The sequence below is a fragment of the Tursiops truncatus genome, chromosome 16 (genome assembly GCF_011762595.2).
Source record: "Tursiops truncatus isolate mTurTru1 chromosome 16, mTurTru1.mat.Y, whole genome shotgun sequence".
NCBI lineage: Eukaryota > Metazoa > Chordata > Mammalia > Artiodactyla > Delphinidae > Tursiops > Tursiops truncatus.
Window position 1 is genome coordinate 17,448,104 of NC_047049.1, and position 21,716 is coordinate 17,469,819.

The 21,716-nt window shown below is 45.7% G+C and overlaps 1 protein-coding gene across 3 annotated transcripts in view; it reads right to left on the bottom strand.

Moving 5' to 3' along the window:
- Positions 1-20,878, bottom strand: part of ACSL5 (acyl-CoA synthetase long chain family member 5) — a 44,761-nt gene extending 23,883 nt beyond the window's left edge. Inside the window, exons 1-3 of one of the 3 annotated variants that reach the window (XM_033841475.2) lie at positions 18,191-18,345; positions 8,846-9,007; positions 2,002-2,186 (exon numbers count right to left, since the gene is read on the bottom strand). In XM_033841475.2, the coding sequence (XP_033697366.1) occupies positions 2,002-2,157 (156 nt within the window). In that variant the 5' untranslated portion in view covers positions 2,158-2,186; positions 8,846-9,007; positions 18,191-18,345. Of the gene's footprint in view, positions 1-2,001; positions 2,187-8,845; positions 9,008-18,190; positions 18,441-20,639 lie in introns of those variants that run through there. The other 2 variants (XM_019939998.2, XM_019940001.3) reach the window with 2 other exon arrangements.
- Positions 20,879-21,716: the final 838 nt, after the last annotated feature.

Sequence of the window (21,716 nt, forward strand, 5' to 3'; positions counted from 1 at the left end):
CACGCACCTAGAGCCTGTGTTCCGCAACGAGATGCCACTGCAATGAGAAGCCCGCGCACCACAACGAAGAGTAGCCCCCGCTCACTGCAACTAGAGAAAGCCTGCACACACCAACGAAGACCCAACACAGCCAAAAGAAACCATTAAAAAAAATAAATTTAAAAAAAAAAAGAAATGAAGTTCTTTTTCTAGAAAAGAAAGATGGGGTCTTGCTGTCTACTTACATAGATGGACTGAGGAAGAAGGAAGAACGAAAGATGATTCAACTCAACTTTAGGCAATTGGGTAAGAAGAGATGCATTTAACTGAGATAGAGCAGGAAGGGAAGCGGGAAAGGGTGCATGCGTGTGTGTGTGTGTGTGTGTGTGCGTGTGCGTGTGCGTGTGTGTGTGTGTGTAAGGGAGAAGACATGCAGTACAAAGATGTGTGGAGCCTGAGGTACCTGAGTGTCACTGAGATGGACTGGAACTCAGGTGAGGTCAGAAGTAGAAAGTCAGATTTGGGTGTCATAGACTTTTAGGTACATATTCATGTCATAGAAGAGGAGGGGTTTTCTCAAAAGAAGTGAGGATTGAAAGCAGGGACTGGCAGACTATAATCTGGGGCCAAACATAGCTTGTCACTGTTAAAATAAAATTTTATTGGAGCACAGTCATGCGCATTCATTTACATATTTTCTGTGCTTTCACGCTATAACGGCAGAGTGGAGTAGTTGCGACACAACCCACGTGGTCTGCAGAGCCTAAACTCTTCACTATCTGGCCTTCACAGAACATGTTTGCCAACCCCTGCTTTAGAGGAATCAAGAGATGGTGAGACCGACACGGTAAGATGAGGAAAGGAAGGAACTTAAGTGACAAAGAAAGAAATCTTTCTTTCTTAGGAAGAAATCTCATTGAAGGATACGATGAAAGGCAAAAGTAGAAGTTTCAGGAAAGAAGAAGTGTCAAGTCAATTGAAAGGAAGAGGCTGAAGAATCACTGAATTAAGAAGTTAGATTATGAGCGATGCAGAGAAGTCTGGGGAGATGGTAGTGATAAAGGTCAGATCTCAGTGAGCTGAAGTTCAGAAGAGGGAATCAACAAATGGACTGCTCTTAAAGACTCTGGGGGAAAGGGAGGATTGAAAAGAGATGGTGGCCTGAAGCAGCAGGACCAGCAGGACAGGAAGATGCTGCTAAAAATCTTCCAAATAAAAGGGAGGCAGGCGGAGAGTGGAGGCAACTTGGAGTAAGATTCCCGAGTAGAAGAACAGAGTTTGTAAAAAGATCAGAAGGGGTTAGCTTTACAAAGGAACAGGAATGCTTTTTTTCTCTGAAAAGGGTTGAAGATGAAAAATCATGAGAGAAAATTCTTGGAGCTTTCCCTTAGCTCAGAGATATAGGAGGCGGTGTGATTTGCTGAAAAGTCAGGGAATTGAGGGGAAAAGCCCAGCTCCATGTCTGTCGTTTTAAGAGGGAACATTACCTCAAAGCTGGTATTTAACTCAATAACTTCTTTACTATTCTCAGACACTGGGTGTCTTGATGAAAATGTTCTCCTGTCCCCAAAGTACTGACTCCCTCATCTAGATCGTGGGTCAGCAAACTTTTTCTGTAAAGGACTTTGTAAATGCTTTAGGCTTCGTGGAACACATATGATCTATCACTCTTTTTAATTTTTTTTACATATCCCTTGAAAAATATAAAAAACATTCTTAGCTTGCTACTCACACAGAAAAGGGTGGATTTTGCCTGCAGGCTGTAGTTTGCCAACCCCAGATCTAGATTACTGGCATCATAAAACCAGTAAAAGCTGTGATTTCATTTTTATTACGAAGGAAAATATGCCATGACTAGAAAGTTTAACTTACAGATTTTGGGTAGTTTTGCTAACCAAAAAGACTTATTTTCCCATACTACCCCCCGCCCCACCCAAGTCTCCTTCACCAGTGATCCTCAGGTCTTGAATTCGTTTGTGCTTGATCAAGTTTGACAAGCTGAAAAGGTGCTGGGTAAGTTACCTCGAGTCCCACCGATTGCTTGTTCAGATCAACAACAGGCAACACGGGCCGGGGTCTGTTAATCAGCCACAGGAATATGGCGGCTCCAAAGGTCAGGACGCAGATCAGTGCCGGAGTCGGAAGTGGGGAAAACAAGAAGTTAAAGATAAAAAGCATCTTTGTGAATAGCAGCAGGAAATTCAGGCCTAAAAAAAAAAGAAGGAACGAAAAAGTTAGAGGAAATGGTCGTACATTTTTACTCAATAGCTCTGTGTTTACAGAAAGAACACACACAGACACACACACACACACACACACACACACACACACACACACAGCTTCTAGCCCTCCAAATAGCCAGGGTTGGACCACTTTAGCAGCTGAATTTCTCCCACTGTTTACCTTAACACTGTCAAGAATAGTAGAATGCATTCTCTACCCTTGCTGCTTGACTGTCCTCCCAAAAGGCAGAAAGGATCAAAGGAAACAGGTTAATCATTTTCCAGACAATTTTGAGAAAGGACTACCCTTTAATTTTTTGACTGACAAAGCCTAGAAGCCCTCTGGACCCAAAATAAGCTGGTAGTCAGAGGAGGGGGCTCCAGAGAGCTCCCCCTGCCCAAGCAGAACGAGGGTCACAAAGGACTCTTGCAACTGCCTCTCCCTAGTATAAACCAGACAGAAGAGGGAACCTCAGGAGAGGTGACATCACCCATCTTAGAAATTAAGCATTCTCGGGCTTCCCTGGTGGCGCAGTGGTTGAGAGTCCGCCTGCCGATACAGGGGACACGGGTTCATGCCCTGGTCCGGGAAGATCCCACATGCCACGGAGCGGCTGGGCCCGTGAGCCATGGCCGCTGAGCCTGTGCGTCCAGAGCCTGTGCTCTGCAACGGGAGAGGCCACAACAGTGAGAGGCCCGCATACCGCAAAAAAAAAAAAAAAAAAAAAAAAATTAAGCATTCTCCTGTGAAAGACATTTCCTGCTGGCCAGATATGCCTTGCTCATTGCTTTCTTTTCTGAGTCATCAGGAGGGTCTCAGAAATCAACAGAACCGCAACTTGCCAGCTCCAAAGTCCTCTCCTCCAGGGAGCCTGGAGGAACCATTTTTATTGGAGGCAACTTTAGCCAGGTCTGCAGGAAGGATGCAGGAGAATGGGCCTGACACATGGTAGCAGGTGAGCATTGAAGATTCAGGCCAGGAAGTGATCTCAGCGAACCAAAAGCAACAGTCTTCCCCCACAACTCAGCTTTTCTTGTAGTTTCCAGCTTCAAACTACTCTAACAGGAGGCATTAACATTTGAGTGGGTCCTAGGAACTCATTCTCGCTGAAGCCATCTCTCTCAGCTCTTGCCTCACAACTTTCAGACTTGACTAGGACAATAACAGCATCAAACAAATGAGCACCAACTCTATGCCAGGCACTGAGCTGGGTTGTTTGCATGGATTATCTAATGGAAATCGCATTTTACAGACAAAGCAAATAGAAACTCCCAGAAGTAGTGACTTGTCCAAGGTCACTCATCATTTGCCACTGCTGCTTCCCTGTTAAAATCTGCAAAATCACAACCCATTTTTTCCTTATAGAGTCTAGCCACAAGGTTCAAGGAGACTGAGTTCATCTGGCCCCTTACAGGTCACAGCAAAGGCATTTCAGATTTTGTATTCTTTAAAGTTTACTGCAACGCCCTATATCTCAGAGTTGAAACTAAACGTTCCTACTCAAAATCAAGAGAGCAGAGCAAGTCCAATAAAAAGTCATAGCCACCCTCAGAGCTTTGGGACAGCTGCCATTAGCTGGCACCTGGAACTTTTGCCACTAAGGGAAACAGTTCCTTCCACTTTAACAAAGGCTTTAAAGCCTAGAAATTTTGTGTGGGAACCATAACAGTCACAAGAAACCCTGAGTCACTTTTCATCATTTTTCTACCCCTTGATTGGTTATTCCTGAGTTTGGAGTAGTCCCTTTCCATTTTATGGAGCAAAATTGAACTTCCAGAGACTGGGATGACTGTCTCAGTTCTTTGGTTTCTTCCACATTGTGTTTAGGTAAAGAAAAAGAAGATTAAAAAAAGCCAGATCCCAAAGGTGCTAGTTTACCTAACAACAGGTGCTATTATGACCACCTGCCAGGATTCTGAGAGCTGGGATTTTTGGAATCCAGCCTTAGCCAAAATTGTGTGGTAAGGCAGTCCAGGAGGCAAAGCATATTAGAGAGCCAGCCATGCGGGACACCATTCCAAGGCCGGCCACCCACTTCAGGCTGAGAAGGGCGGCTGCCCCAGGGGAAGCTGCAAAATTCACAGGACAGGTAGCAATGCCAAAGGAAGAGGGAAGCTGCTTTGTGCTCAGCCATCTCTGCCTCCTGCCAACCCCTGTCCTCAGCCTGGGGTACTGCCACCAGTCTGGTGCTACCTTAGAATCTGGGGTTCTGCCCTTTGCCTTCGTCCCTCCTCAAGTGAAATATTCTTACCTGCACCTCCCTGCTTGGATACAAGAACAGATTGTTGCACTGAGGACTTTTGCCCTCTTCTTACACATGGCAGCTTTATATTTCAGTTGGAGACATAATGGGAGACTTTGCAAACAACGTCTTCAAAAGAGGGTCTAAAGGTGAAATCTGGCAGTGTGGGAAGGGGGAAGAGGGAGGGCGAATTGCCTGGCAGGTAACACAAAGGGAGGAGAGAGAGAAAGAACCCATGACCAGTCTAAAGGTGGCACCTGCTGTCCACCCCGGCTGATTCTTACCATGTAGTAATGTGAGCCCAGGGTCACCAGATGGTCAGATTCTTTACTCCCTAGAAAACCTGGAACACTGGATTTTTATGAAACCTCAATTTTAACTTCTGGCTCTATTAGTAAGGGTCTGGTATGGGATAAACGAAAACACATCTGGTGTAATCCGGACCACGGCCTGCCAATTCTTGAGCACTCCTTTTAGGTGAACTCCTGTCCTATTGCCCACAGATGGGATGAGCCTGGCCGCTTCACTACCTTGCCTGCACTGGCAAGGGACTTTATTTGCAGAAAACACTGAAAGACGTATTTGTCAACTGAAATAGCTTACTCACTTTGTTTGTTACTGCTGACCAGGTATCCAAATAGGATATACACAGAATTTCAGATGCTTCCTCCCTGCCTCCCCACATTTTGAAAAATGGAGGTAAAATTCATATAACGTAGAATAAACCAGTTTTAACATGTACAACTCAGCAGCATTTAACACAGTCACAGTATTACACTCACAGTGTTGTGCAACCACCATCTCTAGTTATTTCCCAAACATTTCGGGGCCCCAAAAGCGGAAACCACGCACCCATTAAACTGTAACTCCCACTCTCTCCTCCCCCTCACCCCGGGCAACCACTAATTTACTTTCTGTTTCCATGTATTTACCCATTCTGAATATTTCGTATAAATGGAATTATGTAATATGCGACCCTTTGTGTCTAACTTCTTTCACTCAGCATAATTTTTTTTTTTTTTTTTTTTTTTTTGCGGTACGCGGGCCTCTCACTGTTGCGGCCTCTCCCGTTGCGGAGCACAGGCTCCGGACGCGCAGGCTCAGCGGCCATGGCTCACGGGCCCAGCCGCTCTGCGGCATGTGGGATCCTCCTGGACGGGGGTATGAACCCGTGTCCCCTGCATCGGCAGGCGGACTCTCAACCGCTGCGCCACCAGGGAAGCCCTCAGCATAATATTTTTAAGGTTTATCCATGTCTAAGGTTTAGCATGTCTCAGTACTTCATTCCTTCTAATGGCTGAAGAATGTTCCATTGTATGCATAGACCACATTTTGCTGATCTAGTCATCAGTTGGTAGATATTTGGGTTATTTCCACATTTTGGCTGTGGTGAATAGTGCTGTGAACATTTGTATACAAGTTTTGTTTGAATACCTATTTTCAGTTCTTTGGGGTAAACAGTAGTGGAAATGCTGGGTCACATGGTAATTTTATGTTTAATTTTTTGAAGAACCACCAAACTGTTCTCCACAGTAGCTCTATCATTTTACATTCCAACCAGCAATGTAGAGGATTCCAATTTCTTTACATCCTTACCAACATTTGCTGTTTTATTCTTTAAAAAAAAAATAATACCCATTCTAATGGGTGTGAAATGACATCTCATTTTGATTTTGATTTGCATTTCCCTAATGACCAATGATGTTTAGCAACTTTTCATGTGCTTTTTGGCCATTTGTATTTCTTCTGTGAAGAAATGTCTATTGCAGTCCTTTGTCTATTTTTAAATTGGGCTGTTTGTCTTTTTGTTGTTGACTTGTAAGCCTTCTTTATATATTCTGATACTAGAACCTTCTCAGAAATATGATTTGCAAATATTTTCTGCCAATGTGTAGGTTGTCTTTTCACTATCTTGATAGTCTCCTTTTTTTCTTTTTTTTTTTCCGTACGCGGGCCTTTCACTGTTGTGGCCTCTCCCGTTGCGGAGCACAGGCTCCGGACGCGCAGGCTCAGCGGCCACGGCTGACGGGCCCAGCTGCTCTGCGGCATGTGGGATCTTCCCGGACCGGGGCACGAACCCGTGTCCCTTGCATCGGCAGGCGGACTCTCAACCACTGCGCCACTAGGGAAGCCCGATAGTCTCCTTTTTAATGCACAGCACACACACACATTTTGAACCTACGATGCTAGCACTAGAGAGGATTTGCATCATATAACATAATTTGTATCATATAACTCTCTCACTGTTTAAATGGGAGAAACCGAGGGTCTGAGAGAAGGCAAGACCTTCGGGTTACACCAGTACTGGACTGGTTGCCATTCTAAACTTTAGAAACTATGAACACTTCCGGATATGTTCAAGTAAACAAGGGGAGAAGCCACCATCTCTCTCGTCATGTGTCCTGTGTCACTCAAATTACAATTCTGATCGGTCACTCCACGGAACCCCTGCAAGCTTTTCCTCTTCCCTTAACGTCACTCTCAGTTGGGAAAGAATGGAGTAAGGACAAGTGCAATAGCAGTAAAGAAAAGAGGAAGGAGAGCTGTGTTACACTGTATCTGGGAGTTCTTGTTTGAGGTTATCTACAGATGTTTGAACAAGCCACAGGGTTGCCCCAATTGGAAAGCTTCCTCCGCTTTCTGATGTGGTAATAGTGACACGCCTTAGTCCCATACCCCAGGATGCCCATCTGTCCTCAGCCCTTCCGCTTGACTCACTCTCCAGGCCCCTCACTTCCTCTGTGGTTTGAATGGCCACAGCCAACATTACTCATCTGGCTCCTGACGTGTTGAATTCCCAAGCTTGCTGAAGGACACCTCCTGCCTTCATACCTGCTTGCAAGCTCCCAGGACCAGCCTTGGTACCTAGGTTATGACCACCCCATAATCAGCTTTGGGTTTTGCTCCTTTGAAGATTTGGGGCAGCATGTCTTCATTGTCCCGTTTTCCTTGGATAAAGTCCTTAAATGACCCCCTTCTACTCTAATATTCATGTTTTTGGTCAACTATGTTGATTGCTACGAATCTTTCAGAATCTCCCTATAATCTATAAATAATTTGTCTTCTGATAGTCCCTTTCACTTAAAAGATTTTATTTTTCTGCTGTGTATTCTGCTCTTCAAGCATAAGTCCACTCCCATCTTAGGGTCTCTGTATCTGCTCTTCTTTTTGCCTGAAACACTCTTCCCCAGATCTGAAATGGTTGTGTATTGCTTGTAGCTCAGATCTCAACTCCAATGTCATTTCCTCAGAGGCTCTCTCTGATCACCCTATTTAATATTGCCCTTTCCACCTCAGTCACTGTCATGGACCCTGATTTCTCTTCTCCATGTCACTGTTTGCTATCTGAAATAGTCCTAGTCCCTTATGGTCCATTGCCCCTACTGAATTGATGCTTTAATCGGAACAAGGATTTTTGTTATGTTCACTGCTGTGCTTCCAATGCCTGCACCATGCCTGGCACAGAGTAAACTTTCAATGAGTGGTTGCTGAATAAATGACCAGTTTTCTAGTTCAGAATTATCTGTTCTAAATACTCTCAGTTGACCCACTTCTCCCTTAATAAACTCTCCCACCCCCAAACTCTCCAATCTTAAATTATCGAAAGTCACTCTGGACAATCTTGAGATAGGTACTCCTGATCAATATTTTGGCAGGGTATTAGGTTCGGGATGATGAATGGTGAAAGGATGTATTTCTAACATATATAAAAAACCAGTCAGGATCAGTCTGCTCCTCCAGGCTTGGAAGAATCTGCAGGATGGATCTTATCAAATGAAGTCATCTACAGTGTTAAGTGGGTAAATGGTCCAGCCTAGAAATACATGATTCTGTTGCCCTGGGTTTTTGGAATTCAAAGGACAATAAGACTAATTATCTTTGCTTTTACTCTTGAAGAACGAATTATTTTCTATTCAATAATGAGATATAGATTGCAATTATAAGCTTTAAAAAAATCTGCCTTCTAGAAAGTGGCACACTCATTGGGACTTAATTGGTTTTCTGTTCTCTTGCATGTATGGGCTCATTCTGTGGTGATAGAAAGTTCATTAAAAGGGAGACCACAGTCCCCAAGTTCTTACACGCAGTTAATTAACACATTCTTCCATACTGAATTACTTAACTCTCTCCTAGAGACTATGTCACAAATCTTCTCAACTCATAATGACTCCAAAGGGGCCTGTGTGTTATTAAGGAGGCTGTATATGAAAGTTCTGCTTTCCCGGTTGGGCTTTAAGTTCTAATCCAGCCTCCATTGTTATTTCCCTAAATTTCTGCCACCCCCAATTTAGGAGCCCTCCATATCATTCCTTAACTGCGTAGTTAATATATATAGACAAAGCCCAAAGTAATGGCAACAGGTCAATAGGACATTACAAACCAATAGCCTCATGAGCATACCTGGGAGGATCTGATAACCTTTTCCTTTATATGCAATGAATGTGAACCAGATAAGAGTTCTATTGCAAGATCCTTCACCCAGCTTTCTCAGAGCTCTGGAGCTAAGGAGTTTTCACCTTTCCTTACTCCAGTTTACTCTTCTGTAGCACATGGAGTTTTCTTCTAATAAGAAATAAAACACAACATGATTTGAGACAACAATCCTCTTTCGCAAAACATGGTCAGAGAAAAGGCTGATATGAGGACCTACTGTATAGCACAAGGAACTATACTCAGTATCTTGTAATAACCTATAATGGAAGAGAATGTAAAAAAGGAATATATATATTTATATATATGTGTAACTGAATCACTTTGCTGTATACCTGAAACTAACACAACATTGTAAATCAACTATATTTCAATACAAAATTTAAAAAATGGAAAAGCATTGGTTCCTAAGGAGGGTAAACCTCAGCTACCCATGTTATCTTAAATGAGTCAGAAAGGGCCAACATTCAGTTATATCTAAGATAAAATTTATTGTCATATTTCCCAATTAAAAAAAATTGCTGAGAAGGGAATCCTAAAATCTCTCTAAAGAAATAAGAGGCAATTAGAAACCATGAGATATTTCAGTTAGGTGGCCAGTTACCAAATCAGTAGCCAGAAAGTCGATAGCTTTCCTATATTTTGTGCAAATAACTAATTCGAAAATAATGGAAAAGGGGCCATTCCCAATAGTGTGTAAGAATAAATGTGTAAAACCTACATTTAAAAAGTTCACATCCGCAGGACATAAAAAGGCTTGAATAATGGAAAGACATACTTGAGACAGTTAAGGGGTCCAATCTCCCTAAATAAATTTATACATTTAATGCAACCCTAATAAAGACCAATAGGATTTTCTTGGGAAATTAAAAAGTTAAAGTTCACCCAGGAAAATAAAACTTACAAAAATAGTCAGAAAGTTTTTGAAAAGTAACAGGAATTGGGTGGGTAGCAGAGAGGTTACCCAAATGTTACCAAATTTGCTTACTGTGGAGCTATAGAAGTTTTCTATTGGTCATAAATAGACAAATCTATGTGATGAGATAATCCTGAAATACTCCCAGTGGATGCTATTATCATATACTAAACTGCAGTCTAAATCAAGATAGATTTTTTTCACTTACAATCAATGTGTTGCGACGAGTGACTAGCCATTCAGTGAGAATACCGAAAGTTGATTACTGTCTTACCCCTAAAACAAAAATACATTGGAGATGGATCAAAGACTAAATATAAAACATTGAAAACCATGAGAGTGTTTGAGGATAAAAAGTATGAGAGAATTGTTTTTTATAATCTTCGCATGGGGAAGACTCAAGACAGACACAAAACCTAGAACCTATAAAAGGAAAATGTTGGCAACTTTGACTACACAAAACTTTATATTTGCCCTGCAGAACAGATACCAGAGACAAAGTCAAAGATAAACTGGGAAAAATATCAAATATTCCAGATAGGCAAAGAGCTCATTTCCTCAGTAGAAATGAGTAGAAGTCAATGAAAAACAAAATACAACCCAGTAAAACCAAGGGCAGAGGGCATGACCAGACAGTTCATGGCAAAACAAACAGGTTACTTAAAACCAGGGAGAGGCATTCAACTTCACTTATAGTTTCTTAAAATGCAAATTTAAATGAAATGCCTTTTCCCCATCATTTAGATTAGCGATGATGAAACAGTACAAAATGCACTATCAATCACGAAGACGTAAACTTGGGGCAGCCTCCGTAGGGATGTGCCCATTGCCCGCTACCACAATTTAAAATGTGTTCCCTTTGACCTAATGACTCTACTAGTAATTTATTCCATAGAAAGACATCAGTTCAATAAAAAGTGCATCACTTTAAATGGCTGTTTGAGGCACCCGCTAGGAATATGGACTCTGAGTCATACTGCGCTCAATCCTTGTCTGTGGTCAGCTTTGTGACCTAGGGTAGATAACTTCTGTGTGTTTCCTCATCTGTAAAATGGCAATACTAGTATCTCCCCCATAAGGCTGTCACCGTGATTAAAGGAGTTCATGTACCTGTACGGTGCTTAGAACAATGCCTGACACATGGGCTCAGGTATGAGCTATTCTGTTCATCATCATTAATCTATAGGATTGCTGATAATGTCAGAAACCAGGAAAGCCTTCCTTGATAGGAGAGTAACCAGATACATTATAGCACTTACACACAATGGAATTCTTGGCAGGTAGTAAGGAGAATAAAGCAGGTCTGATAAGGAAAGAACTATGTGAAATACTACCAAGTAGAAAGGAAAAAACCGCTTGGACGGTGTAGTGTATGCTTTTGTGTTTCTGAAAGAATAATCCTCATAGGAAAAGACAGACTGAAGAGGAGAAATTATGAATGGATTGTCCAGAAGTTTTGAGTATTCAGTCATTCAGCCAAAGATATTTAAGGGCTTGACTGTATACCATCGGTATCATTCCAGGTGCTGGGATATAGCAGTGAAACCCTGCTCTTGTGGGGTTGGATTTCATTGGGAGTTTGGCGACAAGCCTGAACAAGAACTAGATTATAGAATACTGTGGAATAAAAACTATATTAGGGAAAGAGGATTGAGTGTACAGCAGGGGGTGAATTTTAATTAGGGAGGTTACAGTAGGTATCATTGGGACAGTAACACTTGAGAGGATGTATCATTTAATCTGTAATATGTATGCTTTTTTAAAAAAAAGGTAAAATGAACAACTCTGAATTATCCCACTTCTGACTAAGGCAGCTGACTTAGAAAGTTCTACCTTGGTTGGTGGCATTTCATGTGACTACACCTGAGAATACAGCCTCATCCTCATTTCTAGAAATGCAGCTCTCCCACCACTAAAGCTACATTCCATCAGTAGCCTTTTCCCTGCACCCACATTACCGGCCAGTCTGGATGGCAGCTCTGAGGGTGGAAACGTTTTTCATTCATTCCCCTTAGTGGATAAGAAACCAAAGGTGAAGGTTGAGTCATGGGGCCAAAGGGGACCCGAAAGTGCATCTTTCAACATTCTCAGCAGTTGCTGAGAACAGAGGCTGGTGTAACATCCCAACCTACGAGATAACTTCTCAGCCACTCACCAGCACCTGGGTGCTCAGGCCACCGCCTGGCACTAGCCTTCTCCACCAAGCAGGGCCGGATTCCCAGGCCTGAGTGGCTCTCCTCCCCTGGGGGCCTGGCACCCAGCATGCTCTGAAGCACACACCCCATGGGATGTCCCCAGGCAGATGGGAAAGGGCCTCCTTGTCACCTCCACGGGGTCATTCACGTGTGGCCAAGCAGGAAGACAGCATTATCAAAGGGAATCCCTGTTAAAACCCCAAGGGTGGCGAAGCAGTCATTTCCACACCCCGGAAAGATTGTGTGAGTGCTTAAATAACTAAAACAGGAAACAGAGGGACTTCCCTGGCGGTCTAGTGGTTAAGACTTCACCTTCCAATGCAGGGGGTGCAGGTTCAATTCCTGGTCAGGGAGCTAAGATCTCACAGGCCTCAGAGCCAAAAAGCAAAACATAAAACAGAAGCAATGTGGTAACAAATTCAAAAAAGTCTTTAGAAATGGTCCACATCAAAAAATCTTTAAAAATAAAAGCCAAAAAAACAGGGAAGAGATACTAATCTCCCACATTTTGTTTTTCCTAGCCCAATTCCTAGGCCACACCCAGCAGTTCCAGTTTGTCAGGCGGCTGGCAGAGAGAAGGTGAGGGCGAGGCTTGGGAAAGTTCCCTGACCCACCAACAAACATAACCGTAAATAAACCCTCAGGGTTTCGATGCTTATCCACTGGTGATATCTTTGCTACCGAATAGCACAGGAAAAGCTGTTGGAGTCGGATCAGCTCTTTCCTTGGGTTTGGGTCTCGGGGGTTCCTGGGGCTCAGCTGACAGCCTGAGTTGTGAGCACTCCCAGGCAGAGGCTATCTTAATGCAGCACTGTGCCCGAGATACGGCGGGGACCCACCGAGTGCCAACAAGTCACCCTCCCCTTTCGCTCACCATTAGCACAAGATCAGAGAAAGGCACCTAGGGAGGGGAGTCTACTGAGGAAACAGGTTGCAAAACTCAATCCCGCGATGACACGATGTGCGCCTACACACAGTGGGGGGTCGGGGGGGTGGGGAGAGCCGCTGAGCCCTCCTCAGAAATGCCACAGCTGGACTTCCTGCTATAGCAAGGGCAGCACTAAGCAACCCGACCCGAGTGAGGTCAAGGTTCACTCATCCTACAAGCATTCGAATATATGAGCACCTACTATGTGCCGGGCAGTGTGTCCAGCATGGGGAAACTACACTCAGAGTTCATAGTCCAGTAGGGGATAAAGCCAATTCCCCAGGCAGGAAACAAATGCTCTGTGGAATGTACCCCAGCTTTGGGAGCATCTGCTCCATACATACTGGAGAAAGGATGTATGTGGCAAGGGATACGTTTACCCTCTGCACTTTAAATTTACGTATAGTTTCCCTTGAATGAGGCAAACCAAGATCTTAGACTCAGCGTATGCCCAGCACCGTGCTGTGTGCAAAGGACCAAACACTTAGAAGGCACAGCTCCTGCCCTCTGGGGACTTATGGGTCCATCGAACACTAAAATCACCTATACAAGGATTCAGCGTGCAAGATGAGCTAATGAATGTGAAGAAGGGAGAGGCCAGTGTAGACTGGAGGAGGTGGAGGTGGTCTAAGGGGCACCAGACCCTCAAGGACGTGTGGTCCTTGATCCCCTGGCTGTATCGACAATAGTCTTATGTCCAGGGTCCATCAAGGATGACCACCCCACCAAGCCAATGGCTGGTAAGACCCCAACTATGATTCCAGCCAGGGTCACTGTCACCAAACTACCTTTCTCCATTGTTGTCTGTGTCTCTCCATCTACTTTTCCATGGAGAGAGCAGTCACCATATTAGGTTGGATGAACCTAAGTAACAGAGAGGACGAGGAATACCCGGCTGTGGGGTGAGAGGTGCAGCACGGTTAGAGGCACCAAAGTGGGACAAGCGTGGAGGGAAATGGTGAAGGGACATGTCTGATGGAGATAGAGGACCAATTTTAGTTGAAAGGGAAAAAAGACAAAGCTTCCAAAGGGCTGAGTAAGACAGTGTCTGGGGCCTGGTATAGACACTACACAGCTGGTGTTTGGTTCACAAACACCAGGGAGCCTTGGGGTGCCAGGCCTTGGTGGGGTGGGATTTATCAGGAAAGCCTTCATTAAGTCAAATGCCAAAATCCTCTTAACTCAGTCCATGAAGATCACACAGGATAGTTGCTGAGCCACTCATAGGCTGGTGACAGGCAGTGACAAGTCCCACTGGATCTTAGATCGACTTAGTCAACCTTGATGTACTACTGTGCTTCCAACAAGTCAGAGTCCAGCAGCTCTACCCTGAGGAAGTCCTTGTCTCAGTAAACATTCCCAAAGGCCTTCCAAGCCTATTGCTGACCAAGTGAATCATGAGAGTGCTGAGGTCAGGAGAACCAGTACAATCCGCTGGAGTTGATAAGAGCCTGTATAAAGATAGGCTGGACAAAGTGCTAGTGCCCCATCACCCAGGCCAGGGTAAAGACAGGCTGACGCAGGAGGCTGTGAAAGAGGTCTCTGCAGAATCAGCCCACTCACTACCTGGTCGGGCAAGTCAGGGGCCACCAGATTCAGTGTGTAAACAAGAAACTTTATTCCCAATAGTCTCCTTTCCAGTGGCAAACGTTTAAGGCCATTGCCTTTCCAGGTACCAGAGCAACAGAACTACCACTTACCAGATATGTGGCCCTGGGACAGTTACTTAATGTCACTGAGCATCAGCTTCCCTCCACTGCACACCAGAAGGGGTAGGTAATTATCTCTACTTAAAAGGGATACTATGGGTAGACTTTCCAGTATGCTGTCCAGCACATAGGAAGCCCTCAGTGAGGATGAGCTCTCTTTTTCCCTCTTCCACTTAAGTCAGTTTCTAACTCCTTGTCAATATCAGGTGTTCTGTTTCGAGATGTCCCCAAAGAGAAGAGATGGTCATGATCTTTGTAGTATAACTGTCCTTCGACTTACATACAAAGGTCTTAACAACTCCTCATTTCTATTTAAACAGAGGATTTCTAGCTGGGGATCACATGGTCCACCTCTAAGCTCTGACCCTGCCATCTCCCTCAGCCCTACCTCACCCCTGCATCCTCCCACAAGCCACTCACAACCTCACAACTCTTAGAGTAGAGGGACCCATGGAGACCCAGAGATCTACAACAAGCTTCCCCACAGAGGGTTGGTACCATGGCCTCACCACAGCAGTACAAGGGCTGCCTGACCTTCCAAACTCCAAAACTCATATTTATTCTAATGACATGAATTAAGAGCCTGAAAATACCAGGCTCTGTGCTAGGGGAAGAACGAGAGAGTACATTTCTGATCTCATGGTGCACGGTCACATGGGGGAGAAAGAGACCGGGATGTGTTTAGAGCAGAGTGCGGCGAGAGCAGCGACGGCTGACCTCAGGGCTGCTGGGGACATGTCACCCCCGTAGGGTGCCTCCGGACACGAGTCACCTGAGGTCACACTCCAAATGAGGGTCAGTTCATCTGCTGGCCAGGCATGTGAGACAGACAGAAACAGAAACCTCCTTCCTGATTTCTAAAAATCTCTCCAAGTCCTGGTTTAGGAATTCACCTGCCTAGAGGTGGGAGGGTTTTTTTTTTTTTTCTGAGGTGCAATTCACGTAACATAAAATTAACCACTTTAAAGTGAACAATTCAACGGCATTTGGTACATTCACAATGTTGTGCAACCACCACCTCTATCTAGTTTCAAAACACTTTCATCATCCCCAAAGGAAATCCTGTACCCATTAAGCAGTTACTCCCCATTCCTCTTTCCTCCCAATCCGTGGCAACCAAGGATGCATCTGCTTTCCATTTCTATGGATTTGAAAGTGGGAGGATTTGCAAGAAAAAAGTTTCTCCCAGTTTCTAATTCTCTGGTCCATGCACTAAACTAGACTCATCAGAAATGGAGGCAGAGTTTGCCGTCAGAACTAAATGAGCCAGAGTTCAAATGCCAGCTGCAATCTCTTCATACTGTGTCCAGTTTATTTCTAAGTCTTGGTTCCCCTGTCTACAAAAAAACATACCTACCTCATAGGACTGCTTTGAAGATCAAAAGATAAAAGCCCCATAAATGAGTAAGCACAGGGGCTTCACTGGAGGTGCAGTGGTTAAGAATCCACCTGCCAATGCAGGGGACATAGGTTGGGGCCCTGGCCCGGGAAAGTCCCACATGCCACGGAGCAACTAAGCCCGTGCGCCACAACTACTGAGCCTGGGCTCTAGAGCCCACGAGCCACAACTACTGAGCCCACGTGCCACAACTACTGAAGCCCACGCTCCGCAAGAGAAGCCATTGCAATGAGAAGCCCGTGCACCACGACAAAGAGTAGCCCCTGCTCGCTGCAACTAGAGAAAGCCCACACACAACGAGGGCCCAATGCAGCCAAAAACAAATTAATTAAATAAATAAATTAAAACAAAACGAACAGTAAGCACAGCGCTGCCCCACACTAAATATTCAAAGAATGGTAGCTGTAATATTTACATTCTAGAAAAATGTCAACCTGAAAAGTCTCTAATAAATATGTGAAGTCAATATTTGCCCGGGTCACCGTACATAAGGATCTTTTTAAAAATGAAAATTTCTAGGAAATCCAGAGAGAGGTTAATTCTACACAGGAGTGGATGGAACACGGTTTTTAACATCACACCAACTGCAGCTTCTCTTCCAGTTGACAGCTGGCTGCTTTGCAATCTTGGGAAGGTGGCTTCACCTCTCTTAACCACCCATCTCCTCATACTGTCTTAATGAAATGGCAGAGTACCCACTTTGAGCTGGTGCGTAACTGGCTTCCTCTTCCCCCTCCCCCATAGTTTCCTTCCTTTCTCCTTTCTGGACCCACAGCCTCCCTCTAGCATCTGTGGGTTTAGGGCCTAGGCACTCAATGATACACTGATATTATTTTAGGTGTCATTGCCCCCAGAGCGTTAGACTAAAAGTTGGGAGAAAAGACTATTTCAGGTCAGGACCTCAACAAATGCTCGGCTGAAGCATCCTGTTTGGTCTGGATAATGTTTGAAGAGACCCCGTCAAGTTGGAGTATGTTTATCTGGGAGCACCTGCCTTGCATTTCGCCTCTCACCTGCATCTTGTTCCATATCACCTACTTTACTTCGCTCTATTGCCTGCCTCTTCTATAAGTGTTTGGGACTCCTGTTTTATTTCAGTTTTTGTCCCTTTTATTGTGCCAAGCGTACAAGTGATGCCTACAAGATTTTATACCAAGTCTCTTCCAAGATTATTCTGTGTTCACCTCAAATACTTGTCCATTGGAGGCGACAACCATAAAGTAACTCTCACGCTGGAATACAGAGGGAGGGATCACCAAAACCAACTATTCCTTTTTTTTTTTAACTGAACCAATCTTTTATTTTTAAATTAAATTAAATTTAGTTTAATTTAATTCTATTATTTTTTAAGACTGCCTCTGTTAGATAATACCAATTACCTACAAACTGGAGCTACAGATCCAATCCTACTTTTCAAATCACCAACAAGATGGATACCCAGAGAAGGTAGTAAGCCCCAACTATGGAGTCCCTTTCCAACACTCACTCCTTGAAGGTCAAGTTCATCTTAGATTCAACTTGTGGCCCTACTCCTTAAAACAGATCCAACTTCATCCAGAAACCATTCCATTAGTCATGCATCGGGCAGCTCTTCCCCTCAGAAGGGCTGAAAATCCATCAGGAAAATTGAGGACAACACCCAGTGCAGCACAGGTGAGCTATAGGCAGAGGCTCAGGCCCACAAAATGGGGTCCGGGTTGTGGTTCCCCTTCCCCAAGAGAGGCAGGAGAAAGGACTCCTCCACAATCTGCCTTCTCCTCCACCCTCCTGATGGGGAGGGTTTTTTTTTTTTTTTTTCTTTTTTGCGGTACGCGGGCCTCTCACTGTTGTGGCCTCTCCCGTTGCGGAACACAGGCTCTGGACGCGCAGGCTCAGCGGCCATGGCTCACGGGCCCAGCCGCTCCGCGGCATGTGGGATCTTCCCGGACCGGGGCACGAACCCGCGTCCCCTGCATCGGCAGGCGGACTCTCAACCACTGTGCCACCAGGGAAGCCCGAGGAGGGTTTAAAGAAGTCCCTTAGAGACCAGGGAGAAAGTGAGCACTGACACGTGCCGGTGACACAGCAAGCGGCAGATTCGCCAGAGCTGGGGGTCAGGATGCCACCGGGGCTTCTGCCCCATGCCCACGAGACCCCTCACTAAGTACCCCCTCCAGCTGCCCCCTTACCCTGCGAGGGGGCCGCATCTCTTGGTGCTTCCAGTGAATGGGGCCTCCTGGCTCTGACTTCCTCGTGGCACGAGTCCCTGGCCTCTCCCCTCACCCCCGGTCCCTCCAGGGTCACAGGGGCTTCAGAGCATCTCTGCAGGCTGAGGGTGCCCGGTTCTGAGCCGTCTGAGCCGTCAGGGCCCTGTCCGAGCTGCCCCGTGTCAGGAGTCAGGCCATGGCCGGCTTCTAACGTGCTCGGGGACTTCACTTCCTGGTTTTTCTTTCACAACTGAAAGTGGAAGCGTTCTGACCAGGAGGAGAAAAGCCGCTAAAGCTCTCCTGGCTCGGTTTCAAAGCCTTTACCATCAGTCCCTAAGGGCTGACACAGAAGACAGCCTGCATCCACGCAGCTCACGCTCCCCCTGTTGGTCTGACAACCGCTAAACCAAGACCAAAAACCAGACGGAGATGACTGAGGTGCCCCTTGCAGACCACCAGTGTCAGAGAGGTGAGACCCCCTCCCTGGGTTCCCAGGACAGGGAGGTCCAGCCACAGGGCACCGTGGCCCTCGCAGCCTTCCCAAGACTGTGGGGACACCTGGAGGCCAGCCTGGCCTGGCCAGCATTGCCGGCCGGCCGTGCACTGTGTCACCCACTCTCCAGTCCCCAGTGAGCCTGCCTCAGTCCCCGAAGCAGTGCTGATAAAGCCAAGAAAACGAGCACGTCAGGAACGACAGGGACAGCCACGGAGATCTGTTCCTTTCCTCTGACACATCCTTTTCGTACCCCAAATTTGCTGCCTCCCTCACCTCCCCGATCACAACTGGGAAATTTTAAAATCAGGAATCCACAAGCACACACGCCGTTAGCTGTCAGATTGATCCTGCATCTCGGAGCCTCTGGAAAACTCCACTGTATATTCGTGAGACAACGACAGTGGCAAAGACAAATTACTTCTTGGTATTATTACAAAAATTGCTTTGAATGTGCAGACGCCCTGAAAGAGTCTTGGGGATTGGTCTACAGGGCCTCAGGACCTGCAGTAGTCTCACTGGATTCACCTACGGCTGTGGCCACAGAAGGGCATGGGGGCTTCCATTCTCAGATTTGAAGGCAGAAAGAACAAGTTCTCCTGCCCCTTCCTGCCCCCACCCCTCCCCACCACCTCTCAGACACCCCAGAATTAAGCAGCACTTTCCCCAGCCTTGGTTCCTTTAAGAAGGATCAAGGTAATTCCAGCACAAGCTCAGTTCTTTACTAGAGTTAGATCGGGATTCCTTCTCTACACAGAGGAGGGCCTAAAAGCCTCCAACCATAAAAACCAAAGCGAGCTGTGCCCCAATCTCAGGGAACATAAGCGCTGGTCCCTTGGCCTCACGGGAGCCCACTTTAGACATGGAAGAACGATGAAGTATGGGAAGATGAGGGTGTCCCCTCTGCCTTTCCATCTTCAGGTTCATCTCATGGCTGGAGGAACACTTGGCTTTGCTTAGTTTCCAAGCTCACCTCCCACAGGGGCAGCTCCCTTCAGCGACGAGCAGAGGATGGCAGGGTGGGTGTCAAGTCTCAGCCATTATAATGCTACTGGGCTCTTCCCTGGGTGCTGTCTTCTTTTACCAACCCGACGAAGAGCTTAGGACCAGGAGAAGATGGTTTCCTCCAGGATCAAATGCTCAAGTACAGAAGAGTCTGGGTCATTCTAAAGCTCTAGCATCTAGGGGTGCATTCCTGTTCAATCCTACATGCATGAGGGACACCCCCAAGATCTGAGGGAATGATGGAAGGTTTTCACAGCCCCCAAGAATTCTGCGTCATGCAGCAGGCTGTAGTGACATTCTGACCAGGACTCAAATTTCTGCCCCACCTCCTCTTAGCTATGCAGCCCAGGCTGCTCTGTTTAACATCCCAGAGGCACATTATTCATCTGTTATATGAGAACTACACCACCTATCTTTCAGGAGGTAACGAGCCAATGAGGTCATGCACATCACATATCTTGTACAGACACCAGCATGGGATAGAAAGTCTGTTAAGAATTCCCTTCCCTGCTCCCTTCCAAATGGGAAGGGCTGTTAGCAGCAGCTGATGGATGGCCTTTCTAATCATATTGATACAGACATTTCTAAATGGAAGATGAAGGAGACCCACATCCTGGCTTTGGTTATAACCTTTAAAGCTTTTAAGTCTGTTTTATTTGCATTTAGTGAAATTAACAACTCTCTCTTCCAAGTCCATCTCCTGCCAACATTCAGAGCCCCTTCCATGTCTCCACCCCCTTTTCAATTGATTTTTTTCTTTGCCTCCCACTCAAGTCAGCTGAGATTACTATTCAACCAAATGTTATTTCATGTTGTGAAAGAGCCTTAGGCTGAGAATAGACACACGGCCCACTGTCTTCTCCCCAACCAACCCTACCTCTGCTCTCCCATAAACATATAAGCTATGGAGCAGGTAGCATTATTGCAGCTTACCTTGTAAGAATACTCTCACTTCCGGGGTCCAGGAGACGCGGCCCTCACAGCTGGCTGTACTCGTTCAGCACCACATTCAGCCTCCTGAGTCCGGACGTTTCCTTTAGTGATGATGCCTTTCCTCAGCGCCCGAGTCGGGACCACACCTGAAGCCAATGAGAGTGGCTAACCAGCTCTCCTGGAACCTTTGAACCTGTTGCAATAGAAGTTCAAAGGTAGAAGTTACCTGTTCAAACACTTGTGGTAACCTCCGACAGTGAGAAGTGTAGGATTTGGCAAAAGTTTAAAACAGGAGACTGTTATGCAATGGTCTTTAGAGGAAGAAAAAAGAGAGAGAGAGAGAGAGAGAGTCGTCAGCTCAGAAAGCTAACGTTTAACAAGCAAAACATTGTATAAAGCCCATACCTCAGGGAAACCGGAGGGGTTAGATAGGGCTTTGCACCTGCTTTTTGGGCAGAATCCTTGAGATTGTGACAGGAAGAGGAAAAAAGTGCTCCTTGAGTTTAGCGGGGAGAGAAAAATGAGACACCACTCTAACTGCCTCTAGCTTTAAGATTCAGATAAGCAGAGGCCTGCATTTTAGAGATGAGCCTTCTTCTAGAAGGGGCCAGTGACCCCTACAGAATCACAATGTCTCCAAGACAATCAAATAAGGCAAATCACTCTAGAATCTAGATAGAAGGACAGGCATAGCCGGGTGGGATTTAGAATGCAGAATCATGGCTACAGCCTACACCACCCACGGCTCAGCGAGCTCTGGAAGAAGCAGGGTTGCTGTTGCCTCACGGTCCAGCCTATCCTCCTCTGTCTTTCCATTTTAAAGTCACTCGTCACCATTCTCGAGTCCAAAATCTTTAAGACTGCAAGGCATCATCACCAAACAAAAACGCTGGCTGGAGATGCAAGCGGCTCTGGAGATCCCTTGTGATCTCTATTTTATAGGCGAGGCCAATGAGGCCTTTTCAGGTGAAAGAAATCACTCAGAATCATGCAGTCAGTTAGTAGTCAAGGTAAGGCCTGACCCAGGCCCACAGACAACCGCCGCAGTGCCTTTGCCCCCATATGGGGCTGCTTTGC